A 22,788-nucleotide genomic window follows, 5' to 3' on the forward strand; every position below is an offset into this window, starting at 1 on the left:
ATCGGTAGCTTTAAACTGCATCAAGACTTTTGAGACACCTTTATTTGAATGAATGAATAAAATCCCTAGGTCTGACTCTGCCCCTAGGTATTGACAGATAGTTCATAGTTTGGCTCTTCCCACCCCCACGCCCCTTCAAGAAAAACTAAAAAGGCATTTTTGCCAATAGAGTCTCTGGGCTGTATTGTAATTGGCTTTGTGATTTTGCCAAGTCATTTGACCTCCATAAGCCTCAATATTCTCATCTGGCAAATGAAGGGATTGGACTATTTGAACTCTACGATTCTTTCCAGATAACCTGAAGGGGCAAGAAAGATTTCATTTAAGCCAGGAGACATGGGATGCCCCCCCCCCTCTCTCACACACACACACACACACACACACACACACACACACACAAAATGTGCTGTGCTTGGCATTTATAACTAAATATAGAAACTGGATACATTTAAAAAATCTGATATTTAAAAATATACTAGTCAGTTGGTCCATATTTATTGGGTACCAATGATATACCTAGATTTGTTAGGTCCCACAGGGGAGATGAGAAGTTTCCATATCCATAAGACTTAATATATAATCAGCCCTAAAAGAGAAAGATGGTGATGGCCAAAGTATTTTAACACATACAGTTAAAATTTTGTTGATGACTTTTTGTTTGCTTTCAATTAATACCCTCTTATATTTGGGGTATTTTTCTACTGTGAGTGTGCTTCTAGTGTCATCCAGGATATTATTTTTAATCTTTTACCTTGTAATTTTGCTGTAAACAATATTTGAGAGGGGAGAAAATCATGGAGTAGCATTTGTTTGTGTCCTTAATTCCATTTTCTCCTTACATAAGAACATATTGCTATTTAAAATTGCAGATTTCATTTTCATGTGCACTCTAGATTAGAGTACCTACTAGAGGTAGCTGGACTAATCCAGTAATTTTAAAGATGAAGAAACCTCCTACCACCTTTTCTTTTTCTTTTTCTTTCCCTCACATCTTCTCTCTTAATCTGCTTTCTCCCAAAAGGCAACATGTTTTAGTAAGTATTTTTAGTGAAGGTTAGGAGGATAGGGGGAGGGTGAAGCAACCAGGGGCTAGGTTTAGAAGGAGTATTTATCCCTTCTGTCTAATATTCTAGGATTTGATGAATATTTGATTCTCTGTTTGATAAATTTCGGTCATAATTTCTCTAAGCCATAGTCTTTCTCTACTAGAATCCTAGTCTTTTCAGTTTATCCTCATATAGTAGTTCCCTGTCTTCTTGATTATAGCTGTCTTTTTATACTCTAGATTGCTTTTTTCCTGAGGTTGCCCTGCATTCGGTTGACTTAAGAATAGCCTTAAGAATAGTTATGGCTGTTGCTTTCAGTCATAATCTACAGCGACTCCCAAGTCTCTGTTCTGTGTCCATCCTCGTAGATAGATATATAATTTGGACTACTTTTCACTTATCTTAAAATAGCCCAATTGAGGCTTATCTGCAGTTTTTCTAGCCAGTCACCTCACCTTAGAAGATCTTGGCCCTTCATCAGCTGTAAGAACATAGTGTTTTTTAAAATTTCAGAGAGTTCATTGTGTATTTACTCTTTCAGATTATTGATTAAACTGTATATATCATGTACAATTTATATCTCATGTTGCTGTTGTTATTCGGTAGTGTCTCACTCTACATGATCCCATTTTGGAGTTTTCTTGGCAAAGATACTGAAGTGGCTTCCATTTACTTCTCCAGCTCATTTGACATATGAGGAAACTGCGGCAAACAGGGTCAAGTGGCTTTCCTGAGGTCACACAACTAGTATATGTCTAAGGCCAAATTTGAACTCAGAAAGAGGAGTCTTCTTGACTCTAGGCCTGGCACTCTATCCACTGAGCCATCTGGCAGACCTAATATTTTATAAATTTATTTTATACATATACATATACATACACCTACATATATATGTATGTATGTATATATATATATATATATGTACACACATATATTCCTTTGTGTCTGTATTTCTTTTGATCCATGTCAATGAGGCAAAAAGCATATACTGAACAGTTACTCTATGACAGTCCCTCTGAGAAGGGTACCCAAAAAAGACAGGATATTATTCCTGTTCTCAAAGAATTTTCAATCTTCTTGAAAAGACAAACTTTTTAAGAAATGAAATGATTGCAAAATACTTTATATTATAAATTGGGTATTATCAATAATGCACACACAGGCAGTTCATGCTTCTTTCAAAGAATTGTATTAAAGTATGATTTGTCTGTATAGAAGCCATATGGGGTTCTCCCAAAAGGTTATGTTTACTTAAGTATTCAATTATTCTACCCTTTATCATAGATTCTACCAACTTATGCTGTGCAAAACTGAATTCCAAGCAGAAGTTCTCAGGTTTCCCTCTTGAATCCTTCATATGACAATTTACCAGTAGCCTTAGGTGTAGTGACCATGTGTTGTGTATTTTGGCTCTTTAGTTCTTTCAAAACTCTTTATGTGGATACTATTCACTGCCCTTAATTTATCCACTTGATTTATTACATTCTAGCATATTCGCTTCAAAAACCACTATTTTGATTAAGTACCTGTACTATTCTACTTCAGAAGACAGTTGAATAGTCAGTCAACAAGCATTTATTAAGTATTTACTAAGTACCAAGAACTATACTGACTACTGGAAATCCAAAGAAAGATCTCCAAACTTTAAAAAATGTGCATGGCTATCATTAAAAAAAAATTGAGCACCCACCCCAATATGTGTATAGTTATTTATAAATTATATGCATGCTATACTTTACTAATAGGTTATAAAACTTAATGCAAAAAAACCCTTATTTTAAAACGAAGAGGTAAGATAAAATTTCTGATCCTACAATCAATAGAGAGCTACTGATACTGTTGAATAGGAAGGTGACATGGACTGCATCATGACATCTTTCTGAAGGATGGATTGGGGAGGGAGATGCTTGAAGCAGAGAGATAAATTAGGAAGTGGTGATTTTCAACAGTACACATGAGTTATAATGAGGGCCTAAACTAAGATTGTGACTGTGAGTAGTGAGAAGGGGATGTAAGAGAGGTTGTGGATGTAGAAATGATAACATTTGGCAACCAATTGTTTATTTGGTGTGAGAATGAATAGCCCAAGATGACACTTAGGTTGTGAAACTTGTGACTGGAAAGATAGCAGTATCTTCAGCAGATACAGAGAAGTTCAGAAAAAAAGAGGGGTTTGGAGAAAAGATGATGAAGTGAGATCTTGTCACAACCTATCTATGCCTGCTCATTCTGATGAGGATCACTCAGTTCTCTCTAAAATGAAAAATAAGGATGGGGAGATGGGCTTTTCCCCATTAGGCAGTGCCCTGGACACTGCCTGCTGATGGGCAGCCGCTAGGTGACATGGGGGACGGGGCATAGGTCTGCTGTGCTGGTGAGGGGTCATTTTTCCGATAGCACCTGTAAAGGGACTTCTCTGGGTGCCTGGGTAACAGGTCATAACTCTGCTGATGGGGAGATTCACAAGTGGAGGGAAGGGCTAGAAGGAGGAAGGCATTGGGTGAGGTGTGGTTATTAGAGAGATTGAGTGTGTATTAGAGTGGTATTAGAGATATCGAGAGGTGTAGGGTGTATTAGAGGTAAGCCCCATGACTGGGAAGACTTTGTATGACTGATGCTGAATGAAGTGAGCCAAATCAGGAGAACAAGCTATAAAACAACAGCATTGTAGTAGTGATAAGAACAACAGTAACAGTAACTCACATTTACACTGCTTTTGGAGACTTGCAAAGCACTTTACAAATGTTCTCTCATTTGGCCTTCACGACAACCCTGGCAGGGAGCTGCTCAGCAAGAGCACCACTTTACAGATGAGGAAATGGAGGCAGGCAAAGGTTACGTGATTCACCCAAGATCACACAGCTAGTAAGTGTCTGAGGACCTGTCTCAACATTTCCTCCTGCCTCCAGGTCCAGAGCTCTATCTTCATCATCACCTGGTTGCTTCTAGTATTGATGATGCAGAACATTTACCTACCTCCTGACAGAGAGGTGCTGTACGCACTATGCAAAATATAACATACATTACTGGAAATGGTCAATGTAGAAATTAGTTTTGCTTTACTCTGCATATTCATTATAGGGCTTTTGTTTCTCTTTCTTGAGTGGAGAGGTAGAAGGGAGGGAAGGAGAGAAATTAATGCTTAACAATTTTAAAAAATAAAATTTCAATTTAAGAGAAGGAGAAAGAGAGAGATAGAGATAAGCCCCATAGTTGGATATCACCGGGAAAATGGGATGGGCCCCATCTTTCTATCTTATTGGTTGATCACAGAGCCTACTTTGGAAACTGCTGTTCTGGAAGACTTCTAATGCTAGGCTTAGATGTTTGGGCTTGGTCTTCTAGACAACTTTTAGATGGCTGCCAGTATAGTGCCTGGCACATAATAAGTTCTTAATGAATTGACGTGAAAAGACAGTAGGGATATGGGAGTGGTTTCATGGAAGAGTGACATCTTGAATACCATATTTGAGGAAGGCTAATATGCCTGTGTGCAGGATGATAGCTTATATTGATTGAAAGAGAATAGTTAGAGAGGGGTAGCTAGGTGGTACAGTGGATAGAGCACTGGCCCTGGAATCAGGAAGGCTTGAGTTCCTATCCAGCCTCAGACACTTAGCAGCTGTGTGACCCTGGGCAAGTCACTTAACCCATTTGCCTCCAGAAAAAAATTATTTGGATGCTGATGTAATTGGCCACTAACCAAGGCCTAAATTAGAGTTATATCAGGAGAAAGCAACACTGAACTGAGAAAAAAAACAATATTGGTAGATAGCAGTTTTGAGCCTAAGCAAATGGGAAAATGGTATTACTAACAAACAGTTCATTAACCAATTTGGGGGAGGTAGGGAAGATGATTTCTGGTTTTGGCATATTGCATTTGAAATAAAATCATCAAACAAATTAGTTGAAGGTGCAAGGCTGAAGTTCAGTGATATTTGATCTTCATAATAACCCAATGAGATAAATATAACAAGTATCATTATCCTATTTTTTTATTTTTATTTTTTTTTCATTATCCTATTTTTAATGATGAGAAAGCTGAAGTTTGTAGAGGTTAAAAGTTACGTGCACATGGTCACACAAAAAGTTAAAGTTGGGAGTGGGATTCAAACCCGGGTTTCTCCTATTTCCAAGTCTTACTCTCTTTCCACTATCTCACTCTTCACTACTCTGCAGCAAAAGAGAAAGAGGAGCAGGATAATTTAGTGTGTCACAGATACCAAGAAAGAAGTGTTTTTAAGGAAAAGGTGTTGATGAGCATTGTCAGGTGTGATGGAGAAGTCAAGGAGAGGGCTGTCTTTAGAAAGGGCCATAAGATTTTGGTGATGATATCATTGGTGATCTAGAGTACATTTTCAGTAGTGATGAGAGTAAAAACCAGGTCATAGGAACCTCAGTGTTGAATAAGTGATAAGGAAGTGGAGACAGCCAGTATAAACCATTTGTTCACAAATACTGTTTTTAAAATGGTCAGAATTCTGAATGTTGGCATAGAAGTAATAGACAAATTGTCCTATGATTGGAATTTTAGATACGGTGGTGTCAACACTGAGGTAATTTCGACACAGTACATAAGGTGTATTGGAGTTAAAATTTTCTGCTTGGTTATAACGGACCACAGAAAAAGCTTGGGGAAAGCTAATTAGTAAAAAGCCTGTGAATATGAATCCTTGGATTGATCACTAATTCTAATCTTGTTATAAATAACCATTTTTTTAGGTGCAACGGTAGAAAGGAAAGTTTAGATTTTGGAAAATTTTAAGTTAATACACTATATTGCACTATATGCACTATACCATGATCTATAAGTTTTACTCCTTCAGATAGGCTTGCATATATCCACAAATCTGCTGCTGCTAAACCTTATTGATTTTTTTTTGTTTTTGTTTTAGGGCAGGGAAGGAAAGACTTATGATTTCAACAGTGTAAGGAATTTCCAATGTAGAAACTCCCTCTACCATTGCAGATAAACCACTCTTGGCAACTCTAAGGCTGTCTTCTATGTCGAATTCTCTATTAAAATCATACCCAAACAAACAACCTCACAGTGGGGGGAGGATCCTTTTTCCAAGTGATTTCATTGAAGTAGTTGCCAAAGAGCAAAATGTTACTGTTAAATTGGGCATGTAACTTACCGGATTTTCATTTTGTATAAAAAATGAAATCCAGGAAAATGCATACCAAATGCCCCATGCTGCAAAGTATGACACTCAAAAGCTAATGTTCTTACAAACACAGACTAGCAAGTGATAAACACTATAATTTGGTTAACTGTAGAAGGCTTCAAAAATCATTTATAACTTTAATTTTTAATCTCAGTATTATACTAATAAAGACTTTTTTTAAAAGTCAAATCAGCCCTCTGTAAAGAACTTGGAAGTAATTGGGGTGTTTAATTTTATTTCCTTATTGTTTATTTTCTCGCCACTTCCTTCAGAACTCTGGGATGTATCCCATTTTGTCCTGGAGTTGTTCCCACACTGACAGTAGGTTTGCCTAGCACACTGCTTTGAGGCAGTGCTCCTGTGATTTGTGTTCCTCTTGCTTTGCTAGATTTTCAGGAATAGCAAGGAGCCTGTAATGAGACCTACAGATTGTATATGGTCTGAAATTCCTATAGATTAAATATAGCTTCCTAGTAACTTTTTTATTCAGCCTTCTGTTCTTTACTCTTTTGCTTTGCTTCGTCTTTGTGTTTACTCTTATCAGATCTCTCTCTGTAATTTTTCCAATCGTGCTTTCTTCTACTTTATTCTCTTCAATGTTGCAGCCCTTTCCACACTTTCTCCCTAATTCAACTGTTTCCACTTCCTGGCTTCACCATAATGTCTTTGGTCTCAACCTATCTAAAACTGGTAAGGATATCTTTAATCTTGGTAATTTTTTCTTGCTTTTTACTCTTAAGTGTCAAAAATGTAGTTGATAAATGAATCCAGATTCTAATTTTGCCTTACCTTGTGCCCATTTTTCCATCAACTACCCAGCATTATTGAGAAACCATTCCACAGCTGATATTTTCTATGCTTTCCATTCCATTTTTACCACACACATTTTGTTTTCTTCCTTAATCTGAGAGTATAAATACCTTTCAACACTTTTTTCCCCTCCCTTTCATAGCCACTCCCAAAAGGATGCCAACAGTAGCTGTAAACCCTGTTAAATGGAAAGCAGTTGGAAAGTTACTGACCAAGCTGAGTATAGTAGATTTTCATCATTTTCTTTTCTGCTTTTCCTGTCTTACATTCTCTGACCTATTTTAGATTCCTTTCTGTCATACACTCATTTATCTTTTACACTATTTATTCACTCATTTATACATATTTCCCTCCTGATCCACTGACAAAGACATAAAACTTTCTGCCCCAAAACCAAATTTCGATTACCCTCCTGAAGTAACTCAAGGTGGTCATTTCATATAGTGCTAGATACCTATTAAGAATAAAGAGATTTGGGAAATACAGGATGCCCCAAAGTCATTGTGCAGGTTTCTGCATGAGGCATTAAATTGCTTGGATTCCTAGGGAATACTACTGCGCCCAGTGGCTTAGTTAAAAATAACGAGACAAAATTGGGTAGGTCTGTTGGACTTCAAAAGTAAGAGATTAACTAGAGTATTTCAAAAATAAGACTGAGCATTTTGACCATCTTTTTTTGTCCCTTTCAGTGATTTTCTTGACTATTCCTTCAAAGTAATCAAGATGCTGCTTCTTTTTGGTTCTTTTTATTTTTCAAAGCATTTTTTCTAACAATGAAATAAGCCATATAGTTCTCTTTTTAAAAGTAAAGGGAGCAATCATAACAATTCATTCTGTTTTGTTTATAGCGCCAAACCTCCAAATGCTTTCTTATTTTCTTAGTAATCCATTCTCCTGACCCCCATTTACAGTATTTAAAAAGCAAAGAAATCCTGTTAGGATTTCCAATAGAAGTTCATTTGTTGGTTGTGTTTATGGCTTTCTGAATGAGTAGCTTCCTTTTAAATATAACTAACTATCAATCTCCAAATCATTTGGCTTTCATTGATTTCCAAAATAGTAATCTTTGCAAATGTTGACCATGTTTTGATCAAGAAACTTTCTCTCCTAGTCCACCCTAAAATCCATTTGATGATCATTGCATATAACCAAAACATTGCCTACTGCTGTTAGAAAGAAACTGATGAGGAGAAAATACTTTCCAGTCAGAATTTTTTGTCAATAAACTCAGCTGAAGCTTTTGAGTAATTGTCTATAAGCAGATCATCTCAATAAATATGTTTTACTAAGACAAATGTGTGTTAGGCAGATAGCACTGAAGAGCAAATGGTTTTTATTTCACCTCCAGCTGATGATAATGATAATGTACTATATAAAGTCGAAATCACTTGAGTTGCCAAGATTTAATTCAACCTATCCACAACTTTTGCATAATGATATCCTCCTCATTTAGAATGTTCAACAATTCCTACGTTATTTTAGGAACAGTTGGAAAATGGGAGCAGTAAATTAAAACAAACTGAAGAGAGTTATCTAAAGAAAGAGGAACTTGAGTCAATTCCTGCCTTTAGAAAGAAATAAGACTCTTAAAAATCAGATTTAACAAAAAGCAAGATTACAGACATGTGTGTACATATGATAAGATGAGCAATCAATTAAGATTTCTTGCTCAATACTCTTGTAGTGCACCTAAATGATGATTAGTATTGTATGAGAGGTCTTTAAGTATCAAGTTGTCCATTTATTTGAAAGCATGTTTGACTTTTTGTAACTGTTGGCTTTGTATATTAAATTTCATTTAAATAGTACTAGATATGCCAGGTTTCTAAGTAATAAGTTCTGATTGCCCTAGTTCATAGAAAAAGTTTTCAACTGATAGATCGTTAGAACATAATCAACTTTTGGTAGTCATGTTCCAAATCTGTGTAATACCAATATAAGCCACAAGGTGGTAGTGAAAGGTAAGAACTGGTGTGGAAGTAGTTTAAATACATAATGGGGCTATTTTTACAAATCTTTAAAATGCTTGTTAAATGCTAAGAATCAGCTGCTTGGTTTTGTGGATTTCCCCCTGTTCTGCTACACAGCTGCATTCTTCAGCAAAGAAGTCGTAACTTAATACTCCAAGGGATTGATTTACATGTTTCATCCAGCATTAGTGAGCACTAAAATAGAAAAAAAATTCACAGGCAAGATGTTTGGTTCATTTCAGTAACTTGGGCAATCAAAATTGGAATCTTTATCCATAAAGGCTATGACTCCTTGAAGTATCGAAGTCAGAGAAAAGAGTAGTTAATATATAGCTCACAATTTGTAAGCTTCCTCTTATAGAAAATTAGAAGTATGTTAAAGTGAAATCACCATCTTCTTGTGTCTTCTTTAAGGTAAAAAGACCAGAGACTTCACCTAGACAGGAAAATTCTCCAGGGAATCCTGACTTTCCTTTATTCAGTAAAAGGTACATCTACATTATTTTTTTATTTACAGTTGCTATCAAAGCCATAGAGCAACAGAATGCTACAGAAATTTAGGAGTCATCTAGCATTACCACTTTATTTTTAACAATGAGGAAACTGAGGCCCAGAGGAAGATTTGGTTGTTTGTTTATGTGACAAGGATAGTAGATTCTCAAGCTGGGAAAAATAATTTCTCCTCCTAAGCTCTTCCTACTGCAGATAATATATATAACGGTGCTATTCTATGAAAGATGAAAATGTTAATTTTGCTAATATGTTGAAGGACTTGAATTTTTTTGTTTTACATAAGTTTGGGGAAAAGAAAAAAAATACACACACATGCACGCACGCACGCACGCACTTAGGCTTCCCCTAACAGAAAGGTAAGAACAGGTCTAACAACTTTAGTTTTCTGTATGACTAAGTGGGAGATTGGCAGCCTACAGTCCCAATACAAAGCTGAAACTAATTTTAAATGAGAACTTTTAATTAATTTCTTGCTTTGAGACTATTCCTTTAACCAGCTTTTTTAAAAAATGGATTTTGGTCATGAAAACATGGAGTACATACTGGAAATGTTTTATTAAATGTGATGTGATGAAAGATCAGAATAATAGGTTTATATTCAACACCTTGCTCTTCCAGGGAAGAAATAGAGAAGACTTTGCATGAAATGAAAGAAGAATTCCATAGGATATGCATGTTAGCAAGAGCACAGAGAGACCACTTAAACAGACTTAACATTCAAGAACCTACATCTGGTAAGGTTCAATTTTATTTTTACTACAATATTAATGTTTTGGGATTTGGAATTTTTTTCTTACTGTATGAAATATTCCTAACTACCTACCAGTCAAATACCTTCTTCTGTATAAAGTAGTTTCTTATTTAAATGCATAAAGCACTATTTCAAGAAGAGTTTATTTTATTATTTTGATTCCATCTCCCTTCATAGATTGATACTGTGTATGTACATACAATTTAGTTACACAAGTACTTAAAGCTTACTAGTCACTAAGGAATATAAATATAACATGGCCTTAAATTGTAATATGCTGTTTTGGGTATTGCATAAATCACTAACTTAATAGATCACTAAACTGCAGTGAAGTTCCTTCCACCTCCCATGTAATAAGTGGGAAAAATATCAGGTACATGAATTTTGTACTTCTGCCTAAAAATTTGTTGAGCAGCTGGTTGAGATCTGAGATGAAGAAGAATTTATTTAATATAAAAGAATCCAAAGAAAATATCTTCTTTGTATAGCTATTGTAATATAATCAAAAAGTCCCACTCCTTCCGAAGGTTCAATTCTCAAACCTCCTACACTGGCTCACTTCTCTGTAGTGTAATGCTGATAGCAAAGTATATGGGATAGAAGCTGATATTCAAGCACCACAGGGGACAAAAAGGAGGTAAATTGATAGTAATTTATATGTTAAATGATTCTACCTCTGTGATTTGGACATTTCAAAGTATGATTTCAAAAAATGTGATTTTCTGATCTCTTTTGGAATATACTAAAGCAGCGTTCTCTAGCAATTCTATATATAATAAATTATGTAATTAAAGGGTACTTGCCAATTCTAAATTTTATATCTTGACCATTTAAATGATTTCATACTAAGACTTCATTTCAGAATTTTAATTATTTTAAGTTTCCAAGAAGTTGTAGATTAACTATCTATGGTATTGGTGAGAAAAGCAGCTTTGGTAATCAGTGGTGTTTCCAAAAATAGTTTTCTCTAGATCACTCTTTATCAGATATTATTGGAGAGATAATCTTTTGTGCTTACTGATGATGCTAGATACTTCTGAAATAGAAATATATTCATTTATAATTTAGTAGCTGCAAAAATGTGGTACCCAGAATCCATAGGCATTTTTCCCTAAGCATCAGCATCCTATCAAAACATTATAATGGTGTAATATTCTTTGTTACACAGAGAACTTACCCCATCATCAATGGCTTAATACTCTGACCATTTAAAAATTGCTGGGTTCTAAATTTGAGTATACATCTGTCAACTAGAATACTGAGTGTCTGACTTTATTTTGCCCACAAAATTGCTTTTTAATGCTACTTTCTTGCAATGTACGAAATGCCACAAGCAGCAAACAACAATTTTTTAAAGATGTTTGTTAACTGCTGTGCTGCAGACTACAGTGGGAGTTTGTGGACTGTAAGCAACACACTGAAGTATTGAATATTATGCTCCTGGCACTAATGGATCATGTGAAAAGAAATCTACCAGAAATTTTGGGACTGATGCATAGCATATATCTAGTCAAGACTTATAATCGTCCATATTACATTCCATAAACTTGTGATGGAAATATTTAGCATGCTATCTAAAGAATCACAAAAGAATATGCTTTACATGAGAATTTGACCTGTAATTTTTTATTGTCATGATATATTAACTTTAATATTTTGTTATTTTCAATCAAACTAGTTGCTACCCAGGAAGAATTTATAGATTGCAAAATTTTTAGTCTCCACACCTGTGGGAGAATTCCAGGTGTGGAAATTTCCTCCACCAATGCAGATCGCCAAATCATCTGTAACTAAATCTATATTTAGAAAGTTTCTTGGAGAACTAAAAGGTTGAATGACTTTCCCATGATCAGACAGCTTGTGTGTGTGTGTGTCTGTGTGTGTATGCACGTGCAGGCAGAACTTGAGCCCAGGCCTTTCCAACTACAGGACTGTAATGAGGCTACCAGTTCTCAGAGCTTCCTGCCAATGTCATGTCCACTACCAGAAGAAGATTTAGTGACCTTTGAGAGCTGCCTAGTTCAGAAAATTTCAGCTCTGTCCACTTTGCCTTGCTACCACTAGAACTGTGTGTATTGTCTTCCTTTTCATTATTACATGTCTTTACCTTTCTCATTTCCTCAAATGTGCTGTCATTTAAGGGAACATGTGCATGTGAGTAAATATGACAGTAATATCTGCCTTAGTAGATTAGGGGTTAGTTTTGTAAGAGTAGGGAAAGAGGCCTAGGGTCAGTGGCATGTAAATGTTGAAGGTTTATTTTTTTTCCTTTTTAGATATAAAGGGGAACTAAAAAGAACTTTCACCTGATTCCCCAAGTTTGTTCTAAAATTCAAAAGTATTTGCTCACTGTACCTCTCCTTGCTTTCCAAAGTTAATCTTTAAGTAAAATGAGTCAAAAAGCAGTTTTGCTGACTTGAAGGATGCAACTCAGTATGGTGTCAGGATGAGCAGATCATGTGGTAGACCAAATTTGTCTCCCAATCTTTCTACTCAAGCTTGGAGTTCTGCTGTCCACATTGATAATCTTGAATTTAAATCCCGTTCTAGAAAACATGATTTTCTGTGCTTAGACCAGATAATTCAGACTATGCTATTGATGGTAGATCATTTAGCTTTGTTTCTGAGAAAAATTCTATTCCACAAACTGTCACTCTCCTAACCTAGAATTATTTGGTTAAATTCCTCCTCCCATTGTTCTCAGAGGAGCTGAGCAAAGAATCTGAGTGATCCTGTAGTGACTGGAGAAACTTCAAAGCATACCTGTCCTGATGACCACATGGACCTGTAATTTTACTTTACATGTGAAAATCAGCACATTTATCTTTAGTGGTTTCTTCTAGCCTTGTCTCTGTTTTTATAAAAAAAAAATTTGACAGTGCTTTCTTCTTTCTGATTCATCACACTTCATGGGTTATCTTTTCAGACTACAGGCTTGTATGCTTAAGATCAGAAGGGATGTTGGAGGTCATCTAATCCAACCCCTTCATTTGATCAATAAAGAAATTGAAGCTCCAGCATTGGTTAAACAACTTACTATGGTCATAAGAGTATTAAGTGGAAGAGCAAGGATTTGAACTCAGATTCCCCCAGCTGACAATTATATTACCATTCCCTGCCATCATCATATCCAGTGCCAGGAGAGAACCTGACATGCTTGAGAGTTAGTGACCTTTGGGAGCTTCAAAGTTCTGCAAAGTTAAGCAGAAAAATTTAGTATATGGCTAGAACAGTGTGGCTCTGTTAGCAAGCATATAGAATGTCTATGCCGTGCAATCTTCTAACAAAAGAGAAGAAATAATTCTTACTATTAAGAAGACTGATTGAGGAAATTTCCAAGCCTCTTTTATACCTCAGATTATGAAACTAATTTCAGTCAGATCAAGCAAACATATATTAACCACAATGTGTGATATACTATGCTAGGCACAGAAGAAGGTTTACCAAAAAAAACAATATAAATGCCCTCACGGAACTTACATTCTGCTTGGAGAATGAAAAATATAAAAAAAATAAATATATGCATAGTAATGTGAGGTGAGAGAGTACTAATAACCAGAATTAGGAAAGACTTCCTGTAGGAAGTGGCATGTGATTGCTGATCTTTGAAAGAAGTGGATTTCAGATCAAATACCTCCTTTTAAAATTTAATCTTAAATTGTACTTCTAGATACCTATAAATAGAAATTATCGTGGGTTGTCAACTACAAGTGTGAACTCTACTTTGTGGTGGCATAAGAGAATAAAAACTAGAGTAACATAAAGCTTCGTTTGTCTAAGATTTTCAGGGAATGAGAATTCTATGTTAAAGGGACTTCATGATTAACTAAAACCCCATGAAGTGCCAAATTTTTTAAAAAAAATATTAACTATTTTTGAAGGAAATTTATCTAAAATGAATGGTATTCTGCTCTATTAAAGGCTACCCAACACAATTTAATTCTTTCTCAATAAGGCATGGGGAGAGAGATGTCATAATTGTGGACGTCATTTACTCTGCAATGCTATGTAATGAAGTAATTCCTATTGAAGTCTGTTGAAATGTCTAGGACTCTTTGGCCCAATGTGGAATTACCTGAAAATGTAGAGCTTTGAGTTCTTATTTCTGATTCTTATAGTTTTTCTATCGTTTCACCTATCAGTCGTCACTTCTTACTGCTGTCAGGATTTCTGCTTCTACCAGATTCCCCATGCCCCTCCTATAATTTTCTGTTTTTAATTGTCTATAGCCTGGAAAATCAAATAAAGCAAATTTATTAATAGTTTTGCCTAAAATAAGAAGAGAAAATTATTCAGAGTCTGAAGGGCTCTCTTGAATTAAATTTATGAACTTTAGTTCCTAGGCTCTGCAGCACTTGTTTTGTCTGCCCAGAGGCTCATGTTACCTCCTTTTTGGCTCTCAACTGGCTTTAAGATAGTTGGGGTGATGGATTGAATAAGTGACCTAAGTGTAAGTAAGTGTGTCGGTATAAGCATAAGTAAGCCTCTGTTACTAAGCTTAAAGATCTGTAAGGGCAGGAACTATGTCATATGTAAATTTGTATTGCCTTTAGTGCTAATAGATAATAACCCTAAATGCACACAGCAGGCACTTAACAATGTTTGTTGAATTTAAGTAACTTTAAATGTCTTTCCCCCTATATTATTCTAGATGAAATACTGCTATCGAAACACATTCAGCAATATTTTCAACTGAGTAACTGTTGACTTATTTTTAATTTTTTTTTTAATCCTGAAGCATGTAGATAATCCACAATAACTGTAGGCCTTTATCCATGTTAAATCTTACTTTCAGATTCAATTCAATCAACATAAAAGTAGGTGATAGTAGTATATTGCACAATTCAGTGTCTCCTGTACTTTTATTCCATTGTGGAACCTGTATCCCAGTAGGAGACCTTTTAAGCAAAAGTACTCAGTTACTCCCTTTGATTCAGGAAAATTGTCATAAGTACAATTTTTGTGAGGGCAGTTTACTTTAAGCTGTCTGACATTTTTGGAGCAGAGCTAAGGAGATTGGACAGTTTCTAAGTCTTCCCAAGTCAAGTCTTCACAGGTTAGAATATTTTATTTTGTCATGTGAATTCCAAAATGGAATATACCTACAATTCTATGTAACTTAAAAAAGAAATATTAGAAATTCTAAAGCTTTAACATCTATTTTGGATTATCATTGTATTTGTGCCCATCAGTTAATATAAATAATTGAGAATTGAGTGTCAGTGAAACGCTTGGTGCTATGCTTAGTGACTTAATAACATCTGGGGATAAGATGTTCAGTATGTATAGCTCTTAGCCTGTGTATGTGCCTTTTTGTGTTTTCTCCTAACAGATTTTTTTTTTATTAGTAAATTTATTAATAGTTGCTGCTTTGCCTACTGACAAAAAATTTAAGTGCATGTGAGTCCTTTATGATTGTATTGGAGCACCATAACTGAGCAAAACTGTCACTAGTGCTCCTACAAATAGTAGGTGTTTAATTAATGTTTGTTGAATAAACACAACAATGTTAGGTGAAAATGGAAGGAATGATAAAAGTTGTTCAACAGGAATTGGTAGGCTGCCTTTTAATTCACTTTCCAGAAATGAGTTAATATTCCTGAATAATGATTAGTAACTACAAACATTAAAATCATAGTCATGTCCAACCATCCTAAAAATGACTAAACCCTAAGAGAACTCAGGACCTATTTGACTAAACAGATTTTCAAAAATGGATTAAACATGAATGTGATCCTTTTGTGATGGTATGGTTTTTGCCCTGCAGAAATACAGTTCTCTTTGCCTATACAATGTACTGATAAAACTGATGAACAACCAGAAGAACCTTTTAAGCCTCAAGTTAAGGATATTATAAATAGAGGGACATCATGCATCACATCTGTCACACCGAGAGGACTGGGTCAAGAGGAGGAAGACAACTCTTTAGAATCACTTTCCAAATTTAATGTCAAGTTTCCACCTACAGATAATGACTCTACTTTCTTGCATAGCACTCCAGATAAACCCCAGGTAATGGGTCTGGCCAGAACTGAGCCTGTGAGTCAGGATAAATTTGATAGGGAACTTAGGGACAATTCGATGAACTTTGTGAAACCAGAAGGTACTCTATTTGAAATTAATAGACTTGACCTCATAACTTCAGCTATGCAAAACATTACAACTTCTGACAAGACAAAACCCTCAAATCCTATCAATATATGTATGAAGACAACTCTGGATAAAGCAACATGTTTACCAGCTGGAGACCATGATATCATATATGTAAATACATCCCTCCAAGTTCAGGACACCCCAGAGGTACTGTTTGCATCGCCAGATTCCCCGGGAAGAGCTGTCCGAGGACCACAGCAGGTAATTGTTTTTCATTGGTCAGTGTTACATTATGTTTCGACACACATTGATAATCCTATCCTGGCAGACCTTTCTAATATTAAGTGAGTAATTAACCAAATTATAAGACTTGGTACAGAAAATACAACTTTTTCTGCAGTGGGGCCTAATTGATATTTTTAAACTATCCCACATATCTTAACATTTGTATATATTAACCTTTTGGAATCTATTTCTTGCTATAACCTCAAAAGTCCATATTGTGACTATTACCTCGTTAGGTACTGCTGTTTTTAAATTACGTTGTGTTTCAATAACAAGTGTGGCCTTGGACTTGTCACTGCACTCCTGTGCCTCACTTTCCTCATTCTGTAAAATGAGGGGCTTGAACCAGATGATCTTGAGAGTCTTAAATCTGAAATTCTAGATCGTTTAATTTTATTAAAGTTTATGGCATTTTTTAAAAAAAATTTTTAAAGGAAACAAATTCAATGTATTTACCCCATTCATTAATTATAATGTGTTTTTAGTAAATAGTTATAGTATTTGTTTATATTTATCATAATACTAAAAATCTGTATATTTTCGTTATGCCCGTTCTCTGTGCTAGCCATTGTAGTGGTTTGGGATTTGAGGGGTTGGGGAGCGGTAAGGGAGCATTCATCACTTCACATTCAGACAACCATTAACTATGTATTTCCATTCATTTTAAGTAGTCCCTGCACGTATGAGATTTTAATCTCATGTTTCATTTAAATCTTTTAAAAAGCCTACATACATACTACTTAAACCCCTTTTCACCCTCCCTTTCAAATTTAGGTTCAGTCACAGAATGTTTCTTTTTTAAAAAATATTCTAAAACTGCCTGGAGGCTATGACAATCTATAATTTCAAAAATAATAATAAACAGAAGCTCATGAAAATACAGATTGATGTGAATCTCTTTTAGAATGCAGGCATTTGTTTAGTAAAATGGAGCCTAGTTTCTGTTTTCTGCCTTAAGAAATTTATTTTCAGAAAAGCTTGGCTAATGAATAAACCCCTGGCTTTACAGGACTGTAGTGTTAGTGTATCAATTAGATTATAGTAATGTAAAACATTCAGAAAGTTGTGATGTATTTTACTTACACAAGAATATTGCACTTAGCTGACTGATACTAATTACACACTCACTTCAGTTCTCCCCTTGTACCATATTTTAGATCAGATTCTCAGTAATAGTTGTGACTGAGTGAAATAAATTAAACAATTCCATTTATTACTAGTAGATTTCCTGTGGAGCTGTGAAGCACATCCATTCTAATCCTTGTTACTTTTCCCTTTTTCTCCATTATCTCGTCTGCTTGTTCTTTTACTAGTTAGTCTGTGCATTCATTTTTTCAGTAGATGGCACCCTGCATTGTGCATTTGCTTTCTATACTGCAGCAAGTGAAACAGCTGGTATGTGATTACAAGTTGATAGGGAAGTATGCAGCTTAAAAAAAAATGTAGGAGAATTGGTGTTGAGCTGTCACAAGACATGGGGCATAAGGTTAGATAATTGATATTTTGGCAGGAAAGTAAGTAAGGAAATTATTTTCTTTTGAGGGCCACATTAGAATATTTGAGTAAATTTATATTTTATGCTAATTTTTTTTACATTAAAATATTAACTATTGCATTGTACACAGGAAAATAATACTGGCATATCTAAGTTGCACCTTTTTATTTAGGTGGTACTCAAGGAGAAATTTGTTTGAAATCTTTTCAGAAATTAATTTTACACTAAACAATGTAACTTAAAATAGGAATTTTTATTGACTGAAAACTATCTATAACAGAATACCAAATATTTATACATATTGTTCCAGTATATGAATTTGTTTTCTTTATCTTATTTCTAGTGAGTCAAAAATGTAACTTCTCAACTGAGTTTAATGGAAAGATGAATCCAACTTGTAGCTTCCATAGTTTAGAATACAACTACAATTTTGAGAGCAAAGTGGAAATCTAAGCTTGTTTCAGCAAGTCAGTCAATCATAATTTACTAAGTGCCTACTATGTGCCAGATGCTGTGCCAGGCACTGATAATATAACTCCAGAAGCAAGACAGTCTTTATTCTCAAGGCATTTACATTCTATAATGATGACATTTCTAAGTCCATCATTTTTTTCAGAGATTTGAATACACAGACAAAATTTTAAAGTCTAAACCTTTTTCTTCTGAACTCATGTATTTTACTTTTAAATGTTTTAACTAGTTATTCTTTTCAGTTAAACTTGCACAATAAAAGAACATATACATTTTGCTAAAGGGAATTAACTAAGTTTTTCACTTGTGTATCCCATAATTATAACAACTTTTCTCACAAAGAAGAGAAATTTATTTTAACAAATATTTGATGACGATAGCTACATAATAACTTAGAAATTTGTGTCTCACTTCCTAGAGAGACTTCATTTATATACCCTAATTGTTTGTTAGCAGAGGAAGAAGAGACAGTCATATGTAAAATTATCAATTAGTAACATAGAACTTAATTATGTGGATAGTTTGCTGACCAGAATGGGAGGGCTGTGATTGTAAATCAGTTAAGGGCTTATGACACTCTAAACAAAGGTTGGTAATAGCACATAAATGATCTGTTTAAATTGACTACCCTAGCAGCTTGGTAAATAGCATATGATTCTTTCCTCAAAGTACATGAGTTTAAGAATAATAGGCCTCTGTATTGACAGATAAAAGAAAAAAAAATCAGATGAAAACCCAAGACACAGATTCAGGAAAATAAAAGAATTTTGTTACCCTTTAGTTACAGTGCAGTATTTCTTGCCCTCATAGCTACAAGAAGCATCCGTGCAGTCATTTGTGGGTGTGATTATAGTCAAAATACTCATTTTGAGAATGTTATTACTTGCATTTCTTCAATTGGACAGTTAGTCAAAGAAAAACTTTTAATTCTATTCTGGGCCGAGTAAGGATGAAAGAGCAAGTATGCTTGTATATAAGTAAGGAAATAGAGAAGCTTACATTTAACAAAATCAAATCTGAGTGAAAAGTGACAGGAATATACTTTTATATGTTGGATATCAGCCTTTGTTGAATAATTGATTTAAATATTTCATATTACAAAATGAAAAGCCATTGACCAATGAGATTTTTTTTTACCTAGTTTAAATGGGGTGAGGGGGAAGTTAGATAGGATTTTTTAGAAATTAGACTTTTTGTAAATTTGCTATTTGATTATTAAAGACAAAATCTGATTTACAGTTTACCTTTGATGACCTAGAAAAATATGTGCTAATGTCCACCTAACCCAGATATAACTAAAAGAATTGTAGCTTAAGGTTTCTGTAATCAAATAAGAAATGTAAAATTTCTAGAAAATTCCAAAATAGCAGAAATTAGCATCATTAGTTAAAAAGTGATGCTGTTATTTATAATTATCGGTATGTTTTAAAAGGACTATTACTGAATCTGGAACATATATATATATATACATATACATATATATTATATATATATGCATATATTTCTTAAATGTTCTTGTCAATATGTAGTTGAATTGTTTAAAGAGAATGTAAGTACAGATTTAATTTTTGTGACTATCTTAACCCAAGAATAATTTGCTTTTAGCGTTGGTTTGAAACATATGCAGATAACTTAATATTCAAATATTTCAGATAATTTTTGAAAGTAAGTAAAGTAAGCTTTTTTTCCTCCTTTCAGCCCCTCTGGAAGCCTTACCCTAATGAAGAGAATGACTTATTGGCACTAAGTAGTACAGACTCAGAACTGCACAAACCTCAAGTATGTGAATTCTGTCAAGCAGTTTTCCCACCATCAATTACATCCAGAGGGGATTTCCTTCGGCATCTTAATTCACACTTTAATGGAGAGTCTTAAGACATTTTTAAGACAGACATGGATATGGGATTTTATGCAATGATTTTTGGTTTGTAATCCTATAAATACTTGATTGTAAATTTAAATATTCATGTAAAGTTTTTTAGAATGGATGTTTATAATACAGTTCATTGCTCTAGGTGTTTAGATTGTTTTCGTAAATATATTTTTAACTTTGATATCATTTAGAAGGACATCTCATTAAAAAATCCTATAATTTAGTGTACTCATATCTAAAATGCCATTACTGGAAATCAGTATTACCTGTGTAATTTAGAGAGTAGTATCATCATAATTAAATGTAGCCTCAAATATCTAAGCATATTGCTTGGATTCCTAGTTAGATATTTTCAATTTGAAAATGTTAAATATTTATAAGAGATTCTTTTTGTTAAAATAAATAAAAATATTTATGCTGTATGGAATGTCCTTTTCAGATAGACCTACAGTAAACAAATAGGCATTATAAAATTCCAGAATAAAAAGCCAAGCTTAAGACATTTGTTGGCTGGTGGTGAAAAATTTCACTTTGGTCTGCCTGTATAATTATCTTATACATTTTTTTCTAATAGAAGTAATGACTTGATTGACTTTTGATAATCTATATAGATAGTCTTAATTTGATGATGCATATATATATATACTTGGTAGAAATATGTTATTAAATATTAAATTTGTTACTTATATGGTGATCCATATTAAAAAAATATATATTCTATTTCTATAGGATACACTATTTGGGAATGAAAGATTTTAGTTTTAGAATGAAATTCTAAATACCTGTATTCTTTCCTTTAACAATTGAAGGGGTAATGATTGAGTCTGGGAAAAGTATAATCAGTGCTACCCGTTGCATTTTATTATCATGTTTATTACTTTACATTTTAAAGGTCACATTCATGCTAAAGGAACTCAAACTATTTTAATTTAGTTTGGTTTATTCTAAAAAGGACTGCCATAGCTTTCGGTATTTTAGTTGGGAATATTACATATTCTAGCTGAGGCATTCTCTCTGCATGGGTCTGGCAGTCTGATTCTCTGCCAATGTACAAGGTTTTGAGATTTTCAGGGGAAAAACATGCAATACAGCACCTTAACATGAAGCTCCCCTTAAGTTTGCTTTCTCTATCACACTGGCCATTTTAACCTCTCTTCTGTCTTGTTTTAAGAGCCACATGGAAGTTACTTTCCCATTTTATCAAGTGAAAAAAAATAGATTTGCATCACCTAAGAACAGGAGTTTCCTAGGCTATCTTGAAGCTAGACATCATATGAAAATATTAATTCTTTGATTTTGGCTGTGAGGAGTCTCAGCCTGACGCTGTGAATAGAACTAAATAGAGAGCCTCATCTGTGTGAAAGAATGAGAGAGCCCCTTTACTACTGAGAGGTGTCAATGGCATTGGATTGACATTTCCCTCACCTCCATCAACTTAGGTTGGTTATTACAGTATTTTTACTGTAGAGGGTTTTGAAACCTTAAGTTCTTTATTTCATTGCCAAGGGAAATGAGTGGAAGTGCCTGGCTATGGTTATTATGGGCCATTTCCCCACTTTCTCTGACATCAACCACTCTCCAAGCTTTTCTTTTCAGCATGTGTAATCTGAAGTGTTTGCTTCCTGAGCTGACTATTCCAGAAAGGGGGCCCAAGGAAAGAATGGCATTCCTCACACACATTTGACCCCCTACACACATACTTGCCTTTTCCTCAGAGGAGCAAAGACGAGGAGATTGTTAATAACCTAAGACGACTCTTATTCACCTTTTTTAAAAACCTCGGTCCACTTATTTGGGTTATATTACGTTGATCTCCAGGTAACCCTTCTTGTCCCATCCCTTCAGAAGTCCCAGTAAGAGGGTAGGGAGAGGGGGTCTAGGGGGCCAACTTTTTATTGACTCTTGTTCTGGGGCCCTGCAAGTGCAGATCTACACACACCACGAAGACCCACCCTTCCAAGGCGGGCGGGAAGCTTCCCAGGGAGCTCTGCATTTGCAGGGAGAGAGGTTAGTTTCGGGGTTTGGGGAGCAGCACGCTTGAGCAGAGGTGCCGGTGGCAGGAGCAGCAGCAGCAAGAGCAGTATCGGGAAGGGGAGGAGTGGGTAACGTTCCAGACCTCTTCCTTCCTAACTGAGTCGTGCAAGGGATGCATCTTGGCATCTGCCGAGCGTGGCCGGGTAACAACCGCTCCCAGGTAAAAAAGCTGCACTCGCCAAACGCTGAGTCTGAAAAAACCACCCCCGCCGAGGCGAGGTAATTGTGAGCGGGATGCCTGAGAAGTAGGAGGTGAATGTCCTCGGGAGGCACCCCCTC

General features: G+C 35.1%; 1 protein-coding gene across 4 annotated transcripts in view; it reads left to right on the top strand.

The window, feature by feature from the left end:
* Positions 1-21,004, top strand: part of TANK (TRAF family member associated NFKB activator) — a 90,490-nt gene extending 69,486 nt beyond the window's left edge. For all 4 annotated transcript variants that reach the window (XM_036746912.1, XM_036746910.1, XM_036746913.1 and 1 more), the window contains exons 5-8: positions 9,409-9,482; positions 10,126-10,241; positions 16,026-16,612; positions 20,301-21,004. In XM_036746912.1, the coding sequence (XP_036602807.1) occupies positions 9,409-9,482; positions 10,126-10,241; positions 16,026-16,612; positions 20,301-20,477 (954 nt within the window). In that variant the 3' untranslated portion in view covers positions 20,478-21,004. The remainder of the gene's footprint in view (positions 1-9,408; positions 9,483-10,125; positions 10,242-16,025; positions 16,613-20,300) is intronic.
* Positions 21,005-22,788: the final 1,784 nt, after the last annotated feature.

This window comes from Trichosurus vulpecula, chromosome 2, assembly GCF_011100635.1.
Source record: "Trichosurus vulpecula isolate mTriVul1 chromosome 2, mTriVul1.pri, whole genome shotgun sequence".
NCBI lineage: Eukaryota > Metazoa > Chordata > Mammalia > Diprotodontia > Phalangeridae > Trichosurus > Trichosurus vulpecula.